The 16886-nt window shown below is 48.7% G+C and overlaps 1 protein-coding gene across 3 annotated transcripts in view; it reads right to left on the bottom strand.

Moving 5' to 3' along the window:
• IARS1 (isoleucyl-tRNA synthetase 1) overlaps positions 1 to 16886 on the bottom strand; it is a 71829-nt gene that overhangs the window by 16224 nt on the left and 38719 nt on the right. For all 3 annotated transcript variants that reach the window (XM_080820696.1, XM_080820697.1, XM_080820698.1), the window contains exons 17-27: positions 15295 to 15381; positions 13396 to 13479; positions 12254 to 12398; positions 10377 to 10497; positions 7805 to 7896; positions 6733 to 6810; positions 5909 to 6030; positions 5660 to 5762; positions 5333 to 5416; positions 3803 to 3977; positions 1651 to 1763 (exon numbers count right to left, since the gene is read on the bottom strand). In XM_080820696.1, the coding sequence (XP_080676822.1) occupies positions 1651 to 1763; positions 3803 to 3977; positions 5333 to 5416; positions 5660 to 5762; positions 5909 to 6030; positions 6733 to 6810; positions 7805 to 7896; positions 10377 to 10497; positions 12254 to 12398; positions 13396 to 13479; positions 15295 to 15381 (1204 nt within the window). The remainder of the gene's footprint in view (positions 1 to 1650; positions 1764 to 3802; positions 3978 to 5332; positions 5417 to 5659; positions 5763 to 5908; positions 6031 to 6732; positions 6811 to 7804; positions 7897 to 10376; positions 10498 to 12253; positions 12399 to 13395; positions 13480 to 15294; positions 15382 to 16886) is intronic.

Here is a 16886-nt window from a genome sequence, read left to right as displayed (position 1 = left end):
GAGTGTCACCACCAGCACAGACACAGTGAGGACTGGTGTCACTGCCAACATGGAGGGAGATACGCTTGTAAATCAAGCACTAGCTGCATGGACGTTTGTTTCTTTTTTCTTTCTTTCTAAAGATTTTATTTATTTGTCAGAAAGAGAGAGAGAGAGAGAGAATGCACAAGTAGGGGGAGGGTCTGAGGGACAGGGAGAAGCAGGCTCCCCATTGAGCAGGGAGCCCGATGTGGGGCTGGATCTCAGAACCCTGAGATCATGACCTGAGCTAAAGGCAGACTTCACTGACTGAGCCACCCAGGTGTCCCAGCATGGATGTTTCTTTCTTTCTTTTTTTTTTTTTTTTTGATTTTATTTATTTATTTGACAGAGAGAGATCACAAGTAGGCAGAGCAGCAGGCAGAGAGAGAGATGGGGAAGCAGGCTCCCTGCTAAGCAGAGAGCTGGATGCGGGGCTCCATCCTAGGACCCTGAGATCATGACCTGGGCTGAAGGCAGAGGCTTAATCCACTGAGCCACCCAGGCGCCCCAGCAGCATGGACGTTTCTGATGAAACTTTATCAGAAAGATGAACAATTTACTCTACTTCATGAGAGCGGAACTGGAGGTGGGTGGCAGGGCAGGGCCACCCCAGCCCATAGTATATGAACCGTGTCATTAATCTCAGAAAATGAGGACACTTCCTTCAGTGCCGTCCTCAGGCTGGCCGCCATCAGGGTGTTTACACACTTTCTCGCCCTCCTTTCCCAGCTTCTTCACAGGTGGCTCCTCACGCTGTCTGGCCACATGGAGCTCGGCCTACGTCTCATTCAAGCCACTGCAAAAGGCTTGAGGAATTTGAGGGGGCTGGTCTTCCTTACATGGAACTTCCACAAGTCCCCCACTCCCACCCGAGATCTTGTGATCTGTCTGCCCAGAAAAGTCTGGTCAAGAGCAAAGAGAAACGCTCTGATCGATCACGACAAAAAGCACTGACCTCAGAATCCAAAACTGCTGCACATCCCCCTCCAGGATGTCTGTCCCCTGCCTGCCTCCACACCAGGCTTCGGAGAGGAACCCCTCTCTGTGCTCATTCCTACCAGATAACTTATTAGGCAGAGGAGTAAGAATTATCTTACTTTTCTGTCTCTATGACTGGGTCATTCCTTGAAGGGTGGGGTTACATCTTAATCATTTTGGTAGGACCCAACACTCAAGACAATTGCAAGCAGACGTCATAAAATGTCAATTTCATATATGCTAAAGAAATGCACATGTCGGGGCACCTAGGTGGCTCAGTAGGCTAAGAGCCTGCCTTTGGCTCAGTCATGATCCCAGGGTCCTGGGATCGAGTCCCGCATCAGGCTCCCCACTCAGCGGGAAGTCTACTTTTCCCTCTACCCCTCCCTGCCCCACCCCCGCTCATGTTTTCTCTCTAATAAAGATTAAAAAAGAAAAAAAAAGACGTGCACGTGTTAAGAGCATACAATGGAGCAACTTAATAAAGCCAATCTAAAATGGATATCTGGTTTACTGTACTCTGAGACCAGCTCAGGAAATCAGCTGGTCAGGAGACCAGCTGAGCTCAACACTCAGGAAAGGCAGAAGCAAATACTTTTTCTTCTTATGTTATCTTTTGGTAAAGAAACGTTCCAGGGAAGAGAAACATACCTGGGCATCTGAGTGTGCTTCATACTGCATTGTCCCTCCTGTTGTCTGATCAAATGTGTACATGAGGCGGATGTCCTCTTCATGTAGCTCATGGCCTTCTACAACAATGGTCCCTGCCGGAGAAGCAACTGCCACTGTGAGTCAGCCCCCCTGCATCTTCCTCCACATACCGCCCAGCTATAGCACATTATGCCAGTTTTTAATAAAAACTTCACAGCATCAAGCTGTGGAGACTTCAAGAGATCATGTCCTCCCAACTCATATCCCTTATACTTCCCCATGCTGCCTTGAGGACAGTTAAATTGCTGCCAACGTCCACCCGTGTAAGTAAGTCCCCAGGTCCAAAGGCATGTGCCAGGAGGCGACGTATCCCCACCATAAACACAGAGTGCACGATATACTAAAGAGAGCAGGCTGCAGAGCCCAAGGGGACCCAGGCCCAACACTCACTGGCTGCAGGACCCCGGTGCTCCACTATCTGCTGAGTAGGGTGGGGAGGGAATGAAGTGAACAAGTGGTCAAGTTCTGGATGCCATCCTCCCACAGCAGGCAGAGCGAATGATGGCGATGCCTGCTTTCAGGGAAGCCTGCTGTGGTCGTCCACAATGATTTTCCGGGTATCTGAGCATTGGGCTGTCATTTTGATTATGTCACTCTGTTCTGAAAACTGTTTTGCTTTCCAATAGTGCAGAAATCCACTCAGAAAGTAGTTTTGAAGCTACAGGCCTTGGTTTCAAACCAGGATTATTTCAAGGATTTTTAAGTATTTGGGCTATCTGTTGAAACGCTTAGATTTGTGATCTGAAGTTGCATCAAAGGTTTTGTTAATCTAACAAATCAAGTTAAGCTAGTAATAACTCAACTTTTAGTCGCCAGGTTTCTTACATTTCATCTAAAAATGTGAGGACTTTGAGGGACATTTCTCTCAATTCCCTACAAGCAGTCATCTGATTTCTGAGTTCTTTTATCTCTCCTCGTGACTCCTCTGTGCTTATGATTTTCACCTTCACAGGGAACCCTAACAAACAAACACCTTGTGCCCCAAGATTAAGCAGTCATACCAAGGCCCCAGAGGATTCTACTTATGACAGAGCTGAGAATTCCTGGGTGCCTGGAAAGTCCCCTAAAGGAGAGGAAGGAGGGGCTCAGTCCCCTTTCCTAACTTCCTCCTACTGTCCTAGGCTTTCCCTTCAGAGCACTTATCAAAACTACGAATAGTGAATCTTCACTATTGGCCAGCACGATGAGGGTAAGGACATCTGTCTCACTCTTTTCTGGATTCCCAGGGCCAGCCAAACATAAGAGCTTTAAAAAGTATTTGCTGAATTAGTCCAAAATCCAGTCTTGCCCAAATAAGGGACCAAACTACGAATTCTTGATGTCTTAGAGAGACCATGGTAAGTTCTGATCCAGTTCTCCCTTGAGGCAGGTCCAGACCTCATTGTTAAGTCCCTGTTTCAAAACCTGCTTTAATCTTTTCTGTCGAAACGTACTCTAGTCTTCATTCAGACACCTCCAAACACCATCATGCTTTTCTCACAAGCAACATCCAATAACAGTGAACCTGATACTGGGGGTCTGCGCGCTCTCTCACTAGGGTAGTTTCTAGGCTCCTATTAGCATGTGCAGAACTCAGTGCTATCAGTCATTCTACCTAGAAATCTAGCCCGAAGGAATCAACTGCATAGAACATGTACATGTGAAAATGCTCACTGCAGAACTACCGGCAACAGCGGAAGAACGGAAGCAGTCTGGAGTTAGCAATGGGACCGGCGCGCCCACGAAGAAAAACCACACAATGGTCTGCAAATAGCACTTTACAGACTAATGACTTAAGTAAAGTAAAAATGCAGAATAAAAAAAACATAAAATATAAAAATGTAGGTGTGAAAAACTCGACATTTGTAACTACAGTGTGATCTCTACACTGTAAGCCTGTGCTTCTGGGCCCGTCCGCGTCGGGATGTCTGTGCTGGGATTTCCGTGCCACGTGGACCAGCACGGAGCAGGCAATCAGTCTGTAGTCAATGGACAGGTGATGGTTCGGGGATCATTTCCTTCCATTATCAGAATTACTTGTTATGCAGCTCAGTGACAGTGTAAGTGAAGGAGCCCAGGTGGAAGGTGGCGCCAGGAAGGGGCAGACACCCACCGCTCTCCTGGAAGCGCTCCAGCTCCTCACTGCTCAGCTGCTTGATGGACGTCATCACCGCCCGGAAGGCTCCCTTCAGACGCTTCCCCAGGACCATGTGATCAGGCTCTGCCCTTAGGCGAATGCCATACTTGTTTTTATCTGTAGACAGAGTAACCTTTCGGACGTTCAACTCCTATATAGTTGGCAGCCAAGATGAAAAAGAAAGACGGATATGAAAACATGTGACTCCAAAAACTTGCACACAAACGTTCAAACAACATTGGTCACAACAGCCAAAAAGTGGAAGCACCCCAATGTCCATCAGCTGTGAAAGGATAAACAAAATGTGATCCATCTACCCAATAGACTACTACTCAGCGCAATAAAGGACTGAGGCATGGACATAGGCTGTACCACGAATTGGACCCCTGGTGCCAAGTGAAGGAAGTCAGCCTCAAAAGACCACTTGCTGTCGGGTTCCATTTACATGAACCATCCAGAACAGCCACACCCAGGGACAGAAAACTTACTGGGTGCCAGGGGGTGAAGGGATCTTGAGGGCAAAAAAGGCGTGTGAACGCTAATGTGAATGCTAAACACTGGGTTTCTTTTGGGGGTGATCAAAATGTTACAAAATTTTAATGGGTGTACATTCTATACATAACTTAAAAATTTTTCTTGTCCAGATCATTCAAGACAGCTGAGCAAAACTCAACTAAAGAAGATTCTAGACTTAGAGGCGGACCTGTGTGGTGCAGTTGGGTAAGCGTCTGACTCCTAGTTTAGGCTCAGGTCATGATCTCAGGGTTGTGGGATCCACACTCAGCGTGGAGTCTTCTTAAGACTCTCTCCCACTGTCTCTCTCCCACCCTCTAAATAAAATGTTAAAAAAAAAAAAAAAGAAGAAACACTGTCAGGTGAAAAAACACAAGTTGAAGACTATAAACATGGTCCTCTCTAGCACAAAGCCAACGGCGTGTGCATGTGTACATGCGTGTGTGTGGGTGCACACGGCCTTCCCACAGCCCAGTGGGGACGCCCCAGTAAACATCCCCAGGCAGCGCTGGATGGGCGGGAAGGGACTCAGCCAGCACCTGTGCTAGAGTTGGAGCTGCTCATGCCCGATGCATGCCCACTTGTTACTTGATGATTTGAAGGAAGAGTTTTTTGGTTAGTCATCAAAGAGTATTTGGAGAAGTGGATAAAGGTAGTGAGTGATCCAATCAAGGTAAAGAAATCCACCGATCTTAGAATCGCTTTTTAAAAAAAAAATTTTTTTTTTAGGTTTTTTTTTTTTTTTAAGAATTGCTTTTAAAGAATTACAATGACATTTTAAAAAGGCAAAAGCACATGCTGATTCTAAGCAAAGTGCAAGATTCAGAGGACAGTTAAGTATCTGGATGTGCTGACATACAAAAGGAAAAGGATACATGAAAGCGAGCTTTCAAAGGATACATCAAAATGAACTTCACTAACAGTACTAGTCCTAACAATCTTCTCAAAGAAAGAAATCTATTTGGACCCAAAAAGTCAATCCCGTACTCTTACCTCAATGATATACTTCTCCAAAGACTTGATCTCATGAAGAGCTTCTGGATCCCGATGGATAACCACAATTTCTTTCAAAGGATACTAGGAGGAAAGGGAAGGGACAGTTTACCAAATAGCCAGCCTTTCAAACTGCAGGAAAGTAAAATGTTAAATGTTTTATCCGAATCTCAAGCTCCAGACTGACCAGGTTTAACCAGCACTAAGTCTTTCACACCCTTATTGCAGAAAAGAAAAAAAATTATGCCCCTGCTCTCTTTTAAGAAAATGCTCCAAAGGTGTAATTATTTGGGCCTGTGCGTGTAAAATACAAGTGAAGCATCAAACCTTTATCGGAATGGTTTTGCGGTCTCGAATCACTCGCCCAAGTTCAATCACAGACTGCATTCGAGAAACTGCTCTCTCCGTGTTCTTGTCAATCAGCTCCTCCCTGACGGCAGAAGTGGGCGTGAGAGGGACTCCATGAAGGGCAGACCACCCCAAATGACACGAGCACGGAGGGAGGAAGGGGCGGCCCCTCTGCAGACTGAGGCGCAGCCGGGCCCAGGCGGGGCTTCAGTGATACCTGATTCTTACCGAACATGGGGCAGCATGAGGTAGTGGATGCTGTGTGTGTCCTTGTCCTGGATGGAAACGGGGTCGATCAGCAGCTTTAGATTCTGGTACATCAATTCGGTGAGAAAAGGTGTATAGGGGGCCTGCATGAGGACACAGGACATCAACTGACCTCAGATGGAGGAAAAGAGCAGCTCCACACGAGTGGACAGGACCCTACTTTCTGACCCTGGCGGGATGGACCCCTGCACTGTAGCGGCGGTGGGTAGAGCCAGAGCCCCGAAGCACCCAGAGGAAGTCTGCAGTAACAGGAGCCCCAACCATGCCCCCATGTCCCCACGCCTCAGAAACCGCATCAGTGAGCTGGGGAAATGCTTCCTAGGGTGAAGGTGAGTGAGGTCAGATGAGAGGCACCAGGCACAAGGCAGGTCTTGCTCGTGTGTGTTCAGGAGTGAACACGGCTCATGACCTCAGGATGGAGTAGTAGTGACAGGACACATGTTCAGTAAAACGTCGTCTGTGACGTATTTGTGTATTAGATGTGCACTCAAGAACTTCCCCGGTATGGTGACAGGAACCTGTGTGAAGATGAGGTGTGTGCTCACAGGGAGCTGTGGCTCTGCCGTCCCGAGGCCGGCACCCTGACCCGACGTGCGCCACAAGGGGCGGACAGGAAGAACCCAGCTCTAGAAGCAAATGTCTCTTAGGTCTTCCTGACACAGACGAGCTAATGAGATTTTTGAAAGGGAACTAAGGAATTAAGCTGTTCTAAAACTCTATTTCTCTTTCTGGGAAGGCCAGTACAGACCAGCTGCAATGCCAGGGCTGCAGGCCCAGCACCTTACCATCAGTCTGCACAGAGACAGCAGGACACTGAACAAGGTCTCCAGGGCCGTAACACAGTCCTCCACCCCGTTTTCACCCTAGCGAAGAAGCTCGCATTAATTAGACTGTTTGAATCCAGGCAGTTGAATGAAGAATGGCGACCCCACAGAGCACACAGCGTGTAGACAGGACAGGGGAGCCGGGACAGGCGGCCACAGCACAGCGTCCAGGGTCAGGCAGGCAGCCGCCGCGGGCCCTGCTCTCCCCACCTCTGAGCCCAGGCGTCTGAGGCCTGGAGGCTGCGTCTGCCACTTGTGCAACACATGGCAATGGTTACAAACAGAAGATATCAATTACTTTAAGATAAGATTTCTTATTTAGAAAAATGTATATACCATGTATTTAGGAAATAATGACACTAATTCACTGTAGTAAAAACACAAAGATTATAAAAAAAAGAAAACCATAATGAAATTATAGAGACAGGTGCTGTCAACAGTGTAGAGAGCCCCTCTGCACGTGGGCGTGTTGTGTGTGATCTATTTTAACAAAAATGAAGTTACTGTTTTGTGAAGGGCTTTTGTCATTCCCACATCTGAAGGCAGGCTGGCGGTCCGTGGCACGGGCACCCTCACAGTCTATGTGTGGCCTCCGGGCCTGGGACAGGACTCAGCCCACATGCCCAATAGGCTGCCCGTACATACCTGACTAGAGGAAGAAGCGAGGAGAGGCCCGACTTGAGACTAGAGCCATCCCTTGTGACATCTGCATGTACCTGCATGACTTCCATTTGTGTTTTAAGAGAATCTGCTCAGCTCAGTCTTGTACGGCCCTGAGACTTTCCCTCTGACAGGACTCTCCTTAGTTGTCTTGAAAATATGCAACCGGACTTCTAGAACTTACAGGTTCCTATCTATCAAATGGCAATAAACGTAGCTGACTGACAATGTAAAAAGGACAAAAGAGAAAGAGCTTCAAAAACTGAGAGCATCTGAAAACATTCCTCTCTCTTTCGGCTACACTCTTGTTTCTCGGTGGTCACCCTCCCACACTTCCGCCGCTCCCAGCAGCAGACTGCGTGCGCGCACTCACCTTCAGCCTTCTGCGGTTCATCCTGACGTACCAGTTGGTTAGGACATCCACAAACTTGACCAGGCGAGGCACCACCGTATAGAGCCTGTAAGCTGAAAGCAGATGATCAGGCAGCAAGAACAAGTGAGCGTCTAGGGTGCAGGGAGGGCCAGACGCAAACAGAGCAAGCAGTCTTGCCATCCCAGGGCTGCCACGCTTGCTCAGGAGACAGGAAGAACCAAAGTGACAAAACCCCGGTGGCATTCCCCAAGGATGAACTACGTGGCTGTTGGAGTATCGAGAGCATACATGACCCACCCTGTGAGTGCGTACAAGCTCCCGTGGTCAGTGAGAAAGAGAAGCCCCAGACCCATGGGACACCTGGGTGGCTCAGTTGGTTAAGCGTCTGCCTTCAGCTCAGGTCATGATCCCAGGGTCCTGAGACTGAGTCCCGCATCAGGCTCCTTGGTCAGCGGGGAGCCTGCTTCTCTCTCTGTCTGCTCTACCTGCTCTCCTTGCTTGTGCTCACTCACTCTCTCTCTTTACAAAGAAGGAAGGAAGGAAAGAAAGAAAGAAAGAAAGGAAAGGAAAGGAAAGGAACGAAACGAAACGAAACGAAACTCCAGACCCATGGTGGAGAGGCCACAGCTGCATGTCTGACTTCCTTCCACTGCGGTACCCTGACCCTCCACTAAGACACCCTAGACACACAGACAGCTCTAACCAGGGGCTGAGGCACAGCACAGGCCAGAGCTTTCCAACTAGAGCGACTCTGCCTGTGTCTGGAGACCCATTCCAGCCATCCCAGCTGGACCCCAAGGGAGCTGCTCAACAATGCAGAGCCTGGCAGCCCCCTCCAGAGAATGTGTGGCCCAAACTGCCAGCAGAACGGGCGCCCCAGGAAAGGACAAAGACATGAGGGCCCCCGAGAATTCCGAGGGCAAGCAGGAGGGTGACAGTGCTCAGTCCGTCTTGTTTAAGGTAAGGGCCTATTTTTTGGATTTTCCCATTTACCTCCCTGTAACTGATATTCTCGGTTGCACAAAAACAAACACCAAAACCAAGAATAAGACCAACAAGTATAAGAAACACAACTTATATTAATGAAAGTGTTCAGTGTCCATTAAGAGGCCTCTGGTCCAAACTGCCAGGGTGAGAAGCTGCCAACGGCAGAGGGCGGCTCACGAGGACCAGAACTGAGGTGCCAGCGGCCACTCGCTCTGAGAGGTGACGTGGCGATCAGAGCCCTAGCCTGAAGGAAGGAGGTCATCTCTATGGCTCGCTACACCCTCTACCTTCTAGGAGGCCAGGGTTCCCTGTGCTCAGGTGTTATCCCTGGAGGGCACACAGAACCCTCACAGCTTGAGTGTGCCGTGCGTAGGAGCAACATTGTGGCTGCCGGGCTCCCTAATGGAACTACAGACTCTCCAGACCTCAGAACCTTATCCAGGAGGGGCCACGGGTACGAAGCCAGCAGGCTGTGGCACTGGGCTACTAGAGCAGTCGGCCGTGCAAACAACCACGGCCAGACCTTTCGTTTCCAAGGAGACGGACCCCAGCTGGCATGCATGCACTCAGGACGTGGCTTGGCTCTGCTGTCCCCAGGCCTGTTTTCAACAGTTCATGTCACTCGGGAGAAATGGGGACAAGGCGGTGAGCAGGTGTCCTGGGCTGCGTGGTGAGCTCTGCTTGCATGTTCATGTCCATCTGCACCTACATCAATCTGTCCAGCGGTCACATGATCCTTCTGAGGCATGTTCGACAGGTGGGGGTGGGCTTTAGGATGCCTGACAGCCTGTGGGAATTCCTGGACTCAACATCCTCTTGTGCCAAGGGCCGAGGCACCAAGATTCCAGGAAGGCCATGGGCCTGAGCTACTGCACCGCCTGGGGCAGGATGGTTAACCTTGACAGGGGACAACTTTGTCGGACCCATGTCAGGTATCCTACTTCAGTAGTTTCTGGAATTCCCCCCAGACTTAGTTTGTTCTGTCTCCAGAAGACAAACCTATGTCTTCATAGGTTATGAAACCAACATAACCTATGTCTCCAACCTGTGTCCAAGATGCAACTCGTTGTTAGATGTAACAAATATGGGGAAAACATCCACCTTATTACTATTTTTCTGTATTTCCTTATTTTTCTAAACATGGACTACTTATTTAATAGACTAAAAAACACACGCTAACAAGCACTCCTTGAGCATCTCCTGTCTGCCAGCTACTCTCTGCACACAATCTCTGTCTGAGCCTTGTAACACCACCAGGAACTTTTCAGAGAAAGAAACCGAGGCCTGAGGACTTCGGGCAGCGCCTACCAGAGGGAACAGGTGGTGGAGGTGGGTTTGAACCGTGGAAGGCCGCGTGGTGTCTGTGGCCGGTGGGGTGAGGCTGAGCTGACCCCCAGGCCTCTGAGCAGCATGATTCTACAAGTCTCAACAAAATCATATTTGAGGGGTTAAAAGAAACAAGGATTTATCTAGTGTTCTGTATCTCTCAAAATGTTTATAAAACGCCCTCTGTGTTTCTAAAAAAACACAGTTAAGTATCGAAAGGGTCATCACAAAAAGAACTCTTATTTCCATTTCCATTTACCTGCCATTTCAGTCTCGAAGAACCCAACCAGCGACTGCATGAAAGACAGGACCCACCGGTCTGTGATGTTGGCACTTTCTTTAACTGTGTTCTCGTTGTAGAGGAATTCCGTTTCTTCCTCCTGTGAAGTGACAAGTACTAAAACATTCAGTAGGCTTAGGGAAAATTACTGTACAGAAACAAACGCTTTAAACCACTTAAACTGTGGGGCGCCTGGGTGGCTCAGTCGTTAAGCACCTGCCTTCAGCTCAGGTCATGATCCCAGGGTCCTGGGATCGAGCCCCACACTGGGCTCCCTGCTCAGCAAGGAGCCTCCTTCTTCCTTTCCCACTCACCCTGCTTGTGTTTCCTCCCTTGCTATATCTCTCTCTGTCAAATAAACAAATAAAATCTAAAAACAAACAAACAAAAAAACCCACTTAAACTAAAGTGGCCCACAACAGCAATCCACAAAACTCCAGACCAAGTGGCAATTTAAATCACTGATTCTTAGCAGTATTTTCCAAATAAGCTCTAAACTTGGGATATAAAGTACTCAGCTAATGAATTATATTTTTGACTACTCTGAACAGAATTTAGGAAAAAATTATTCCTTTGTACCAAAAATGATTATGAGTTGAGAAATATTCCAAAATCTTGTAAGTGTAGGATTTAGTTACTTCAAACCCAACGAAGGAAAGCTAGTAGAGCTGGCTAGGGCTGGACGATTGTCTACAGAACGAACATGAGCATTAGGAACTAACATCTCTTCTTAAATTGTCCATTTTAACTAGAATGCTCTGTCCCCCTCCTCTTCCCTTTGCAAAACTGTCTTTGTGCTGAAGGTCTACTCCACCTGTCCCCCCTCAAGCAGCAGCAACACCAGGCTGGTGGGGCAATGGCTGTGCTGACTCTTTCCCTGATCTGAGAGCCTGATGGTAGAGCCGGTGTCTGACGGCCAAGCCCAGGTGGGCCCCGTGGTGCTCTGGTGTCCCTGGCCTGGGGAGAGCGCCTGCCCTCCTCAGCTCACAGGGAGAAGCCCACATGGGAGACGAGCCAGAGGTGGCAGCATGCGAACAGCCAGCCTGCCCAAGGGCGACATTCACAGCTCACGCCTCCAGCCCATTTCCAGAAAGCATTAACGTTGTAAGATTAGTCAACAGTAATGTACACAGTGATTCTACTGCAAGTTGTTAGACATAAAAGATGAGGGGTGGGGCACCTGGGTGGTTCAGTGGGTTAAAGCCTCAGCCTTTGGCTCAGGTCATGATCCCAGGGTCCTGGGATCGAGCCCCACATCGGGCTCTCTGCTCGGCGGGGGGCCTGCTCCCTCCTCTCTCTCTGCCTGCCTCTCTGCCTACTTGTGATCTCTGTCTGTCAAATAAATAAAAATAAAATCTTAAAAAAAAAAAAAAAGATGAGGGGTATTGGACTCTGACCCCAAACGGAGCCCTGAGAGCACAGCCAGGCACATGGGTTTTCAGATGGTGCCTCCCTGGCCATCAGGCACTACCACATGTGCCATCCTCCTTCCCCCTCTAATGGCCCAGTGGAAAGTCTCTCACTTCCAGAGTCTGGACCTCGATGTCTCACTGAGCACTGCCTGCAGCAGCCTGTATCAGGTGTCCCCTCCCTGGGAGTGGAGGGCTCATCACCCCCACCGCCGTCAGCCTTGATTCCATGAGGGGAGGGCAACAGGGGAGTGGATGCACCTCCCAGGCAGCTCTTCTGCAGGGGAGGCCCCAGTGTCTCCTGAGGCCAGCGGAGCCTGCCCAGCACCTTCACCAACCGCCCCCAAGCAATGGCCCTGAGTCCCGCCCACAGGGACTGCTGGCAGCACCACCCACGCTCTGGAGCAGACCCAACTCAACCCAGCCTGCCGGGCCCCCACCCCACACCTTCTGCAGCCTCAGGACATTCTGGATGAAGAAGCGGTAGGCGTTGTACCAAGGGAGCAGCACATCCTTCAAGACATCACGGACACCCTCCTCCTTAAATCGAAGGTTTTCTGCTCTCACCACAGGGGAGTTGATCAGATACAGTCTGGGTGAGGAGGAACGTTACATGGAAAAGGAATATACAGATTAAAACAAGTATTCTTACGAGACATGTTGACACTGCAAACACCAAACAGCATTTTTTATACAAAAGGCGAGAATTAAGAGAGATACAAAAGACCTGAGAATACTCTTCTTAGGTCAATTTAAAACGGACAAAGCTCTTACTTTGTGCAAGAGACCTAGCGAATAACAAAGGGGAGACGTAACCCCAGACCAAAATATGGCACTTGACCAACCTAGAAGCACGCCCCGTGCTAGTGTTGGTGTAGGCCTTGGAGTTCACAAAAGGATCCGCTGCAAGTGCTCTGCCAGCACACAGGGGTTCCCAGAGGGAAGAGGCCAGGGACGTCACTAAACATGCTCAGGACAGTCCCCATGGCAGAGAATGACTTGGCTTGGTTGTCAACAGTGCCGAGGGGCAGGCTAACCACTAACTGGGTGGTAGGACTCCCCGTTAACTGTTCCTAGGCTCAGCCCCTGGGGGTGGTCTCTGTGGCCGCAGCAGGAGGATGCGGGATGGGACCACTATGGCTCCTTTCCACCCCGCACGTAATGGGCACGACAAGGACTAACAGTTCAAGCAGTGGCTCACATTTCTCTCAAAGCTCTTCAGTATGCATTCTCACTTGCTCTAGCATAAATAATCCTCAGACGGCTCTTCCGAGCTGTAAGCACAGAAACGAAATAAATGGCCAACGAGATGAAGAGCCAGGTGAGGGAGTGAGGCAGAAACCCCGGTGGCCAGCCTGGGGGCAACACAGGTCCCGTCCTCATAACCTCTTGTTCCTGAGAAATGCTCTTATTCCTGGGAAACCACCTTGAGGGTTTGAAGCCAACACCACACCGATTTAACTGTCCCCATAACAGAGACAGAGTTAGAAATAGCTAATTATGAACTAAATCAAAGGAACATGATTAACAGAACAAGCAAAGCTTACGTAAAAAGGACATTATGCACAGGGCAGAGCACTGGCTTGTACCTGAGGGCGTCGGCACCATATTTATGGATGATAGAAAGTGGATCCGGATAATTCTTTTTTCGTTTGCTCATTTTTTGACCATCACTTGAAAAACAAAAGGGAGATGCCAATTAAGTAAGTCACCATCACAGCTTATCTTTACAACAGTGACAGGATACCTGCAAAATGGAAGACAGAAATACAAGCGGGATAAGGGCACAACAAGTGGCTATTAACACCCATGAGCTTCTTTCTGAATTCCGCAGTGAAGTCAGTGGAGAAGCTAAGAACACAGGCTCAGCATTTATTCCAAAGAAATGCAAAGTTGTATTGATGCAAGAACCTGTAACGGAAGCTCCCAGCTCTATTCACAGTCAGCAGCCACTGGAAACAACCCCACGTCCTTCCCCAGGTGAGGGGCGCAGCGGTGGTCACCTGCACCACGTGGCATTGCTCAGCCATCAGGAGGAAGGGACTGAGGACACACCAGTCCTGGGAGATCTCCAGGATCCCACTGAGAGGAAAAGCCCATCTCTTAAGGTCATAAGTGGTGTGATTCCATTCACGTTATGTACTTGAAATGACAGAGTTCACAGAGATGGGGAGCAGATGAGTGGTTGTCAGGGGCTGGGACTGAGCATAGAAGGATGGGGGGATTACAGAAGAACAACAGAGGGGTCCTGAGTTGTTGAAAGAGTCCAGTACCTTGACTGTGCTGGTGGACAGGGACCTACACGTGTGGTGTGCGTGTGCGACTGCACACAGCAGCACACAAGTATGCATAAAGCGCAGAGTCTGAGGAGAACAGGGGCCATATCAGCAGATGCCTGTGGTGGTGTTCGGGGGAAACTGGGCAAGCACATAAGGGCTCTCTGCTACTATTTCACAACTGAGTGCAAATCTACAATTCAATAAAATTTTCAATTAAAAAAAACAAAAAAGCAGACTGTCAAGCTAGCCTCCTTGGGTATAAAACATGAAGTTACCATCATTTGCTGTGTGACTTTGAGCAAGTTGCTCAATTTTTTTATACCTCAAATTTCTCAAATGTCAAACTGAGATAAGGGAAGGACTCACCTTGGGGTGCCTGGGTGGCTCAGTGAGTTAAGTGTGTGCCTTTAGCTCAGGTCATGATCCCAGGGTCCTAGGATCAAACCCCGTGTCTGGCTCCCTGCTCAGCGAGGAGCCTGCTTCTCCCTCTCCCTCTGCCTGCTGCTCCCCCTGCTCATGTTCTTTCTCTCAAATTAAAATCTTAAAATCTTAAAAAAAGAAAAAAGGAAAGTACCCATCTCAAACAGTTCTGGGGCTTGGATGATAGAAGACGTATAATGTTCACAACATGGTTATCAGGGGCCGTCCTCCCTCAGACAGGAATCTGAGGCAGGGTATCTGCATACATGTTTTTTCTTAGTTTTATTGATTTATGCTTTTTCTGTTATAACTATAGGCAACAGAAAAAAAAAAGATTCCCTATGATCCTGGAAACTCTAGAACCCTCAGCTTCCTCATATTAAACAGTGGTTAACAACAATCTTCATTAAAGGGCCGGGCGCACATGAAACCAGTGCTACAGGCACACGCACCTGATCCAATCCCCCACGACAGACGCTGTTCCGCCGCCAGCAGCATCACAGGACACACGCCTCCCCCGCCCCCAGCTCCCCACCCTGCCCTTCTCCCTGGGGTAGAGGGTATGTGCAGATGCGCACTGGAGACGAGAAGTGAGCAGGATGGGTGGGATGGAAAGGACGAGCAGTGAGAAGTGTTAACAGCAGAGGGAAGGAGGAAAGCAGCAACAAAGCTGGGGCGGCCCTAAGTTCCTGTATTCACAAAGAATGGCGACGTCCGTCCGGACTATGGCTGCCAGAGCCAAGGGGGCCAGGGACCTCGACTAGTCACAACACAAGGATGTGCACCTGCCTTGCCAGGACGAGCCCGTTCACAATCACGTTCCTGAAAGGCGGCTGTCCAAAAAGAGCAGTGGCCAGCACCAGCAGGGTGTAAAACCTGGAAAAAAACCCAAGAAGAAGACAGCTCAGCAACAACAGAAAAGGAATCTAAGCATAGGGGAAAAAAATCTGTGCTTAATTTATTGGACTGAATTTCTACTGTAGGTAAGTTACACCTCTTAAAAATCACTTACAGCAAAGGTTCTTAATCCAGTAACACATTAGAATCATTTGGGGTGTGCTAAAAAAATCACATAGGACCGACCGCAAAACCAATCAGTTTAGAAAACATAAAATGTGATTTATGGCTAATAAAGGCCTGGACTGAGTACTGACCCCCAGCCGCTGAGGACAGTACTGTTGACCTCCTCGGGGGAGATAGCTGGCAGCCACAAGGCAGAAGGGAGACAGTGCTGGCCTTCCTATCAGGACCTCCAGACATGTCAGGCTGCAAATCCAGAGATGTGTGTGGCCTTAGCACAAGGTCACATGGGACAGTCTGATGACAAAAGATGCAGACATTCTCACCCAGAAGTCAGAAGGCAGAGACTGTAGGAGCACAGACGATGTCTTTGCTCTGCCAGCTGTCACACAGGCTGCTGAGTTGCTGGCTGGCTTGTTCCTAAACTCCACCACCTCCCTGCAGCCACCCCAGTAAGTGATGCTCTGGTGTCATCTCCAGGCTGACTCTACACTCCCAGAACATGACTGGACATGGACTGATATCCCTTCCTCTGAAGGCAGGTCAGGAGGACTTGGTTGCTAGGACAGGCAGCCCAAGTCTGAGGGAAGGGGAGGGAGGCAGAGAGCGCCTACAGACCCAGGTGAGGGCTGTTAGATGCTGACAGACATCACCAGGCCTCAAACGACTTACTGGCAAGGCGTCTTCCCTAAGAAAGGTATTGGACCTGTGTCTAAAGAGAAATGGATTGGATGCTGAAAAGAGCACCTTCTGGAACATTAAGGATGGAATTCAATCAACTTGTCGTATCTACTGCAAAAGTGTCAAAGCAGACAATGACACATATTTTCCTTAAACACTTCTGCAACATCACCACTAATCAAAGGAGAATCAAGGAGAAGGTACTGTACCTTCCTCTACTTCAGAAGATGATGGCATTGCTTTTAACAGGTACCAGATAAAACCAATGCCGAAATCCCCCCCCACCGTGGTTTGTCTTTTTCCCCCAGTCTGGATTTTTAGAATGTTAATTGTATAAGAGTAGCCTTAATATCTGAGCACATTTCCAATCAACCTTTAAATTTGTAGCACCCAAGCCATTATCTTGTATGTACTCATTAAAGTACTCATTAAACATTTGAGTAAATGATTTAAAATGAACAAGCTGAGAACATATATTGTTTTGTGTCGCTTAATCTTCAAGTATAACAAATCTATCTACTCCAAAATATCTATGAAATACTTTAAACTCTAAAACCACAGCTTTACTGTAGTAAAAGATACCAAATCATAAGATACTTTACTAGTATACTTGGTGGTGAGGGGGCAGAGGGCAGGAGCAGAGCCCGTCTCGTTTGACACAACCTCTCCAGCACCCAGCT

Source organism: Martes martes, assembly GCF_963455335.1.
Source record: "Martes martes genome assembly, chromosome: 12".
NCBI classification, from domain to species: Eukaryota; Metazoa; Chordata; class Mammalia; order Carnivora; family Mustelidae; genus Martes; species Martes martes.
The sequence above is the reverse complement of the archived record's forward strand: the minus strand, read 5'-3'. Positions and strand labels throughout refer to the sequence as shown.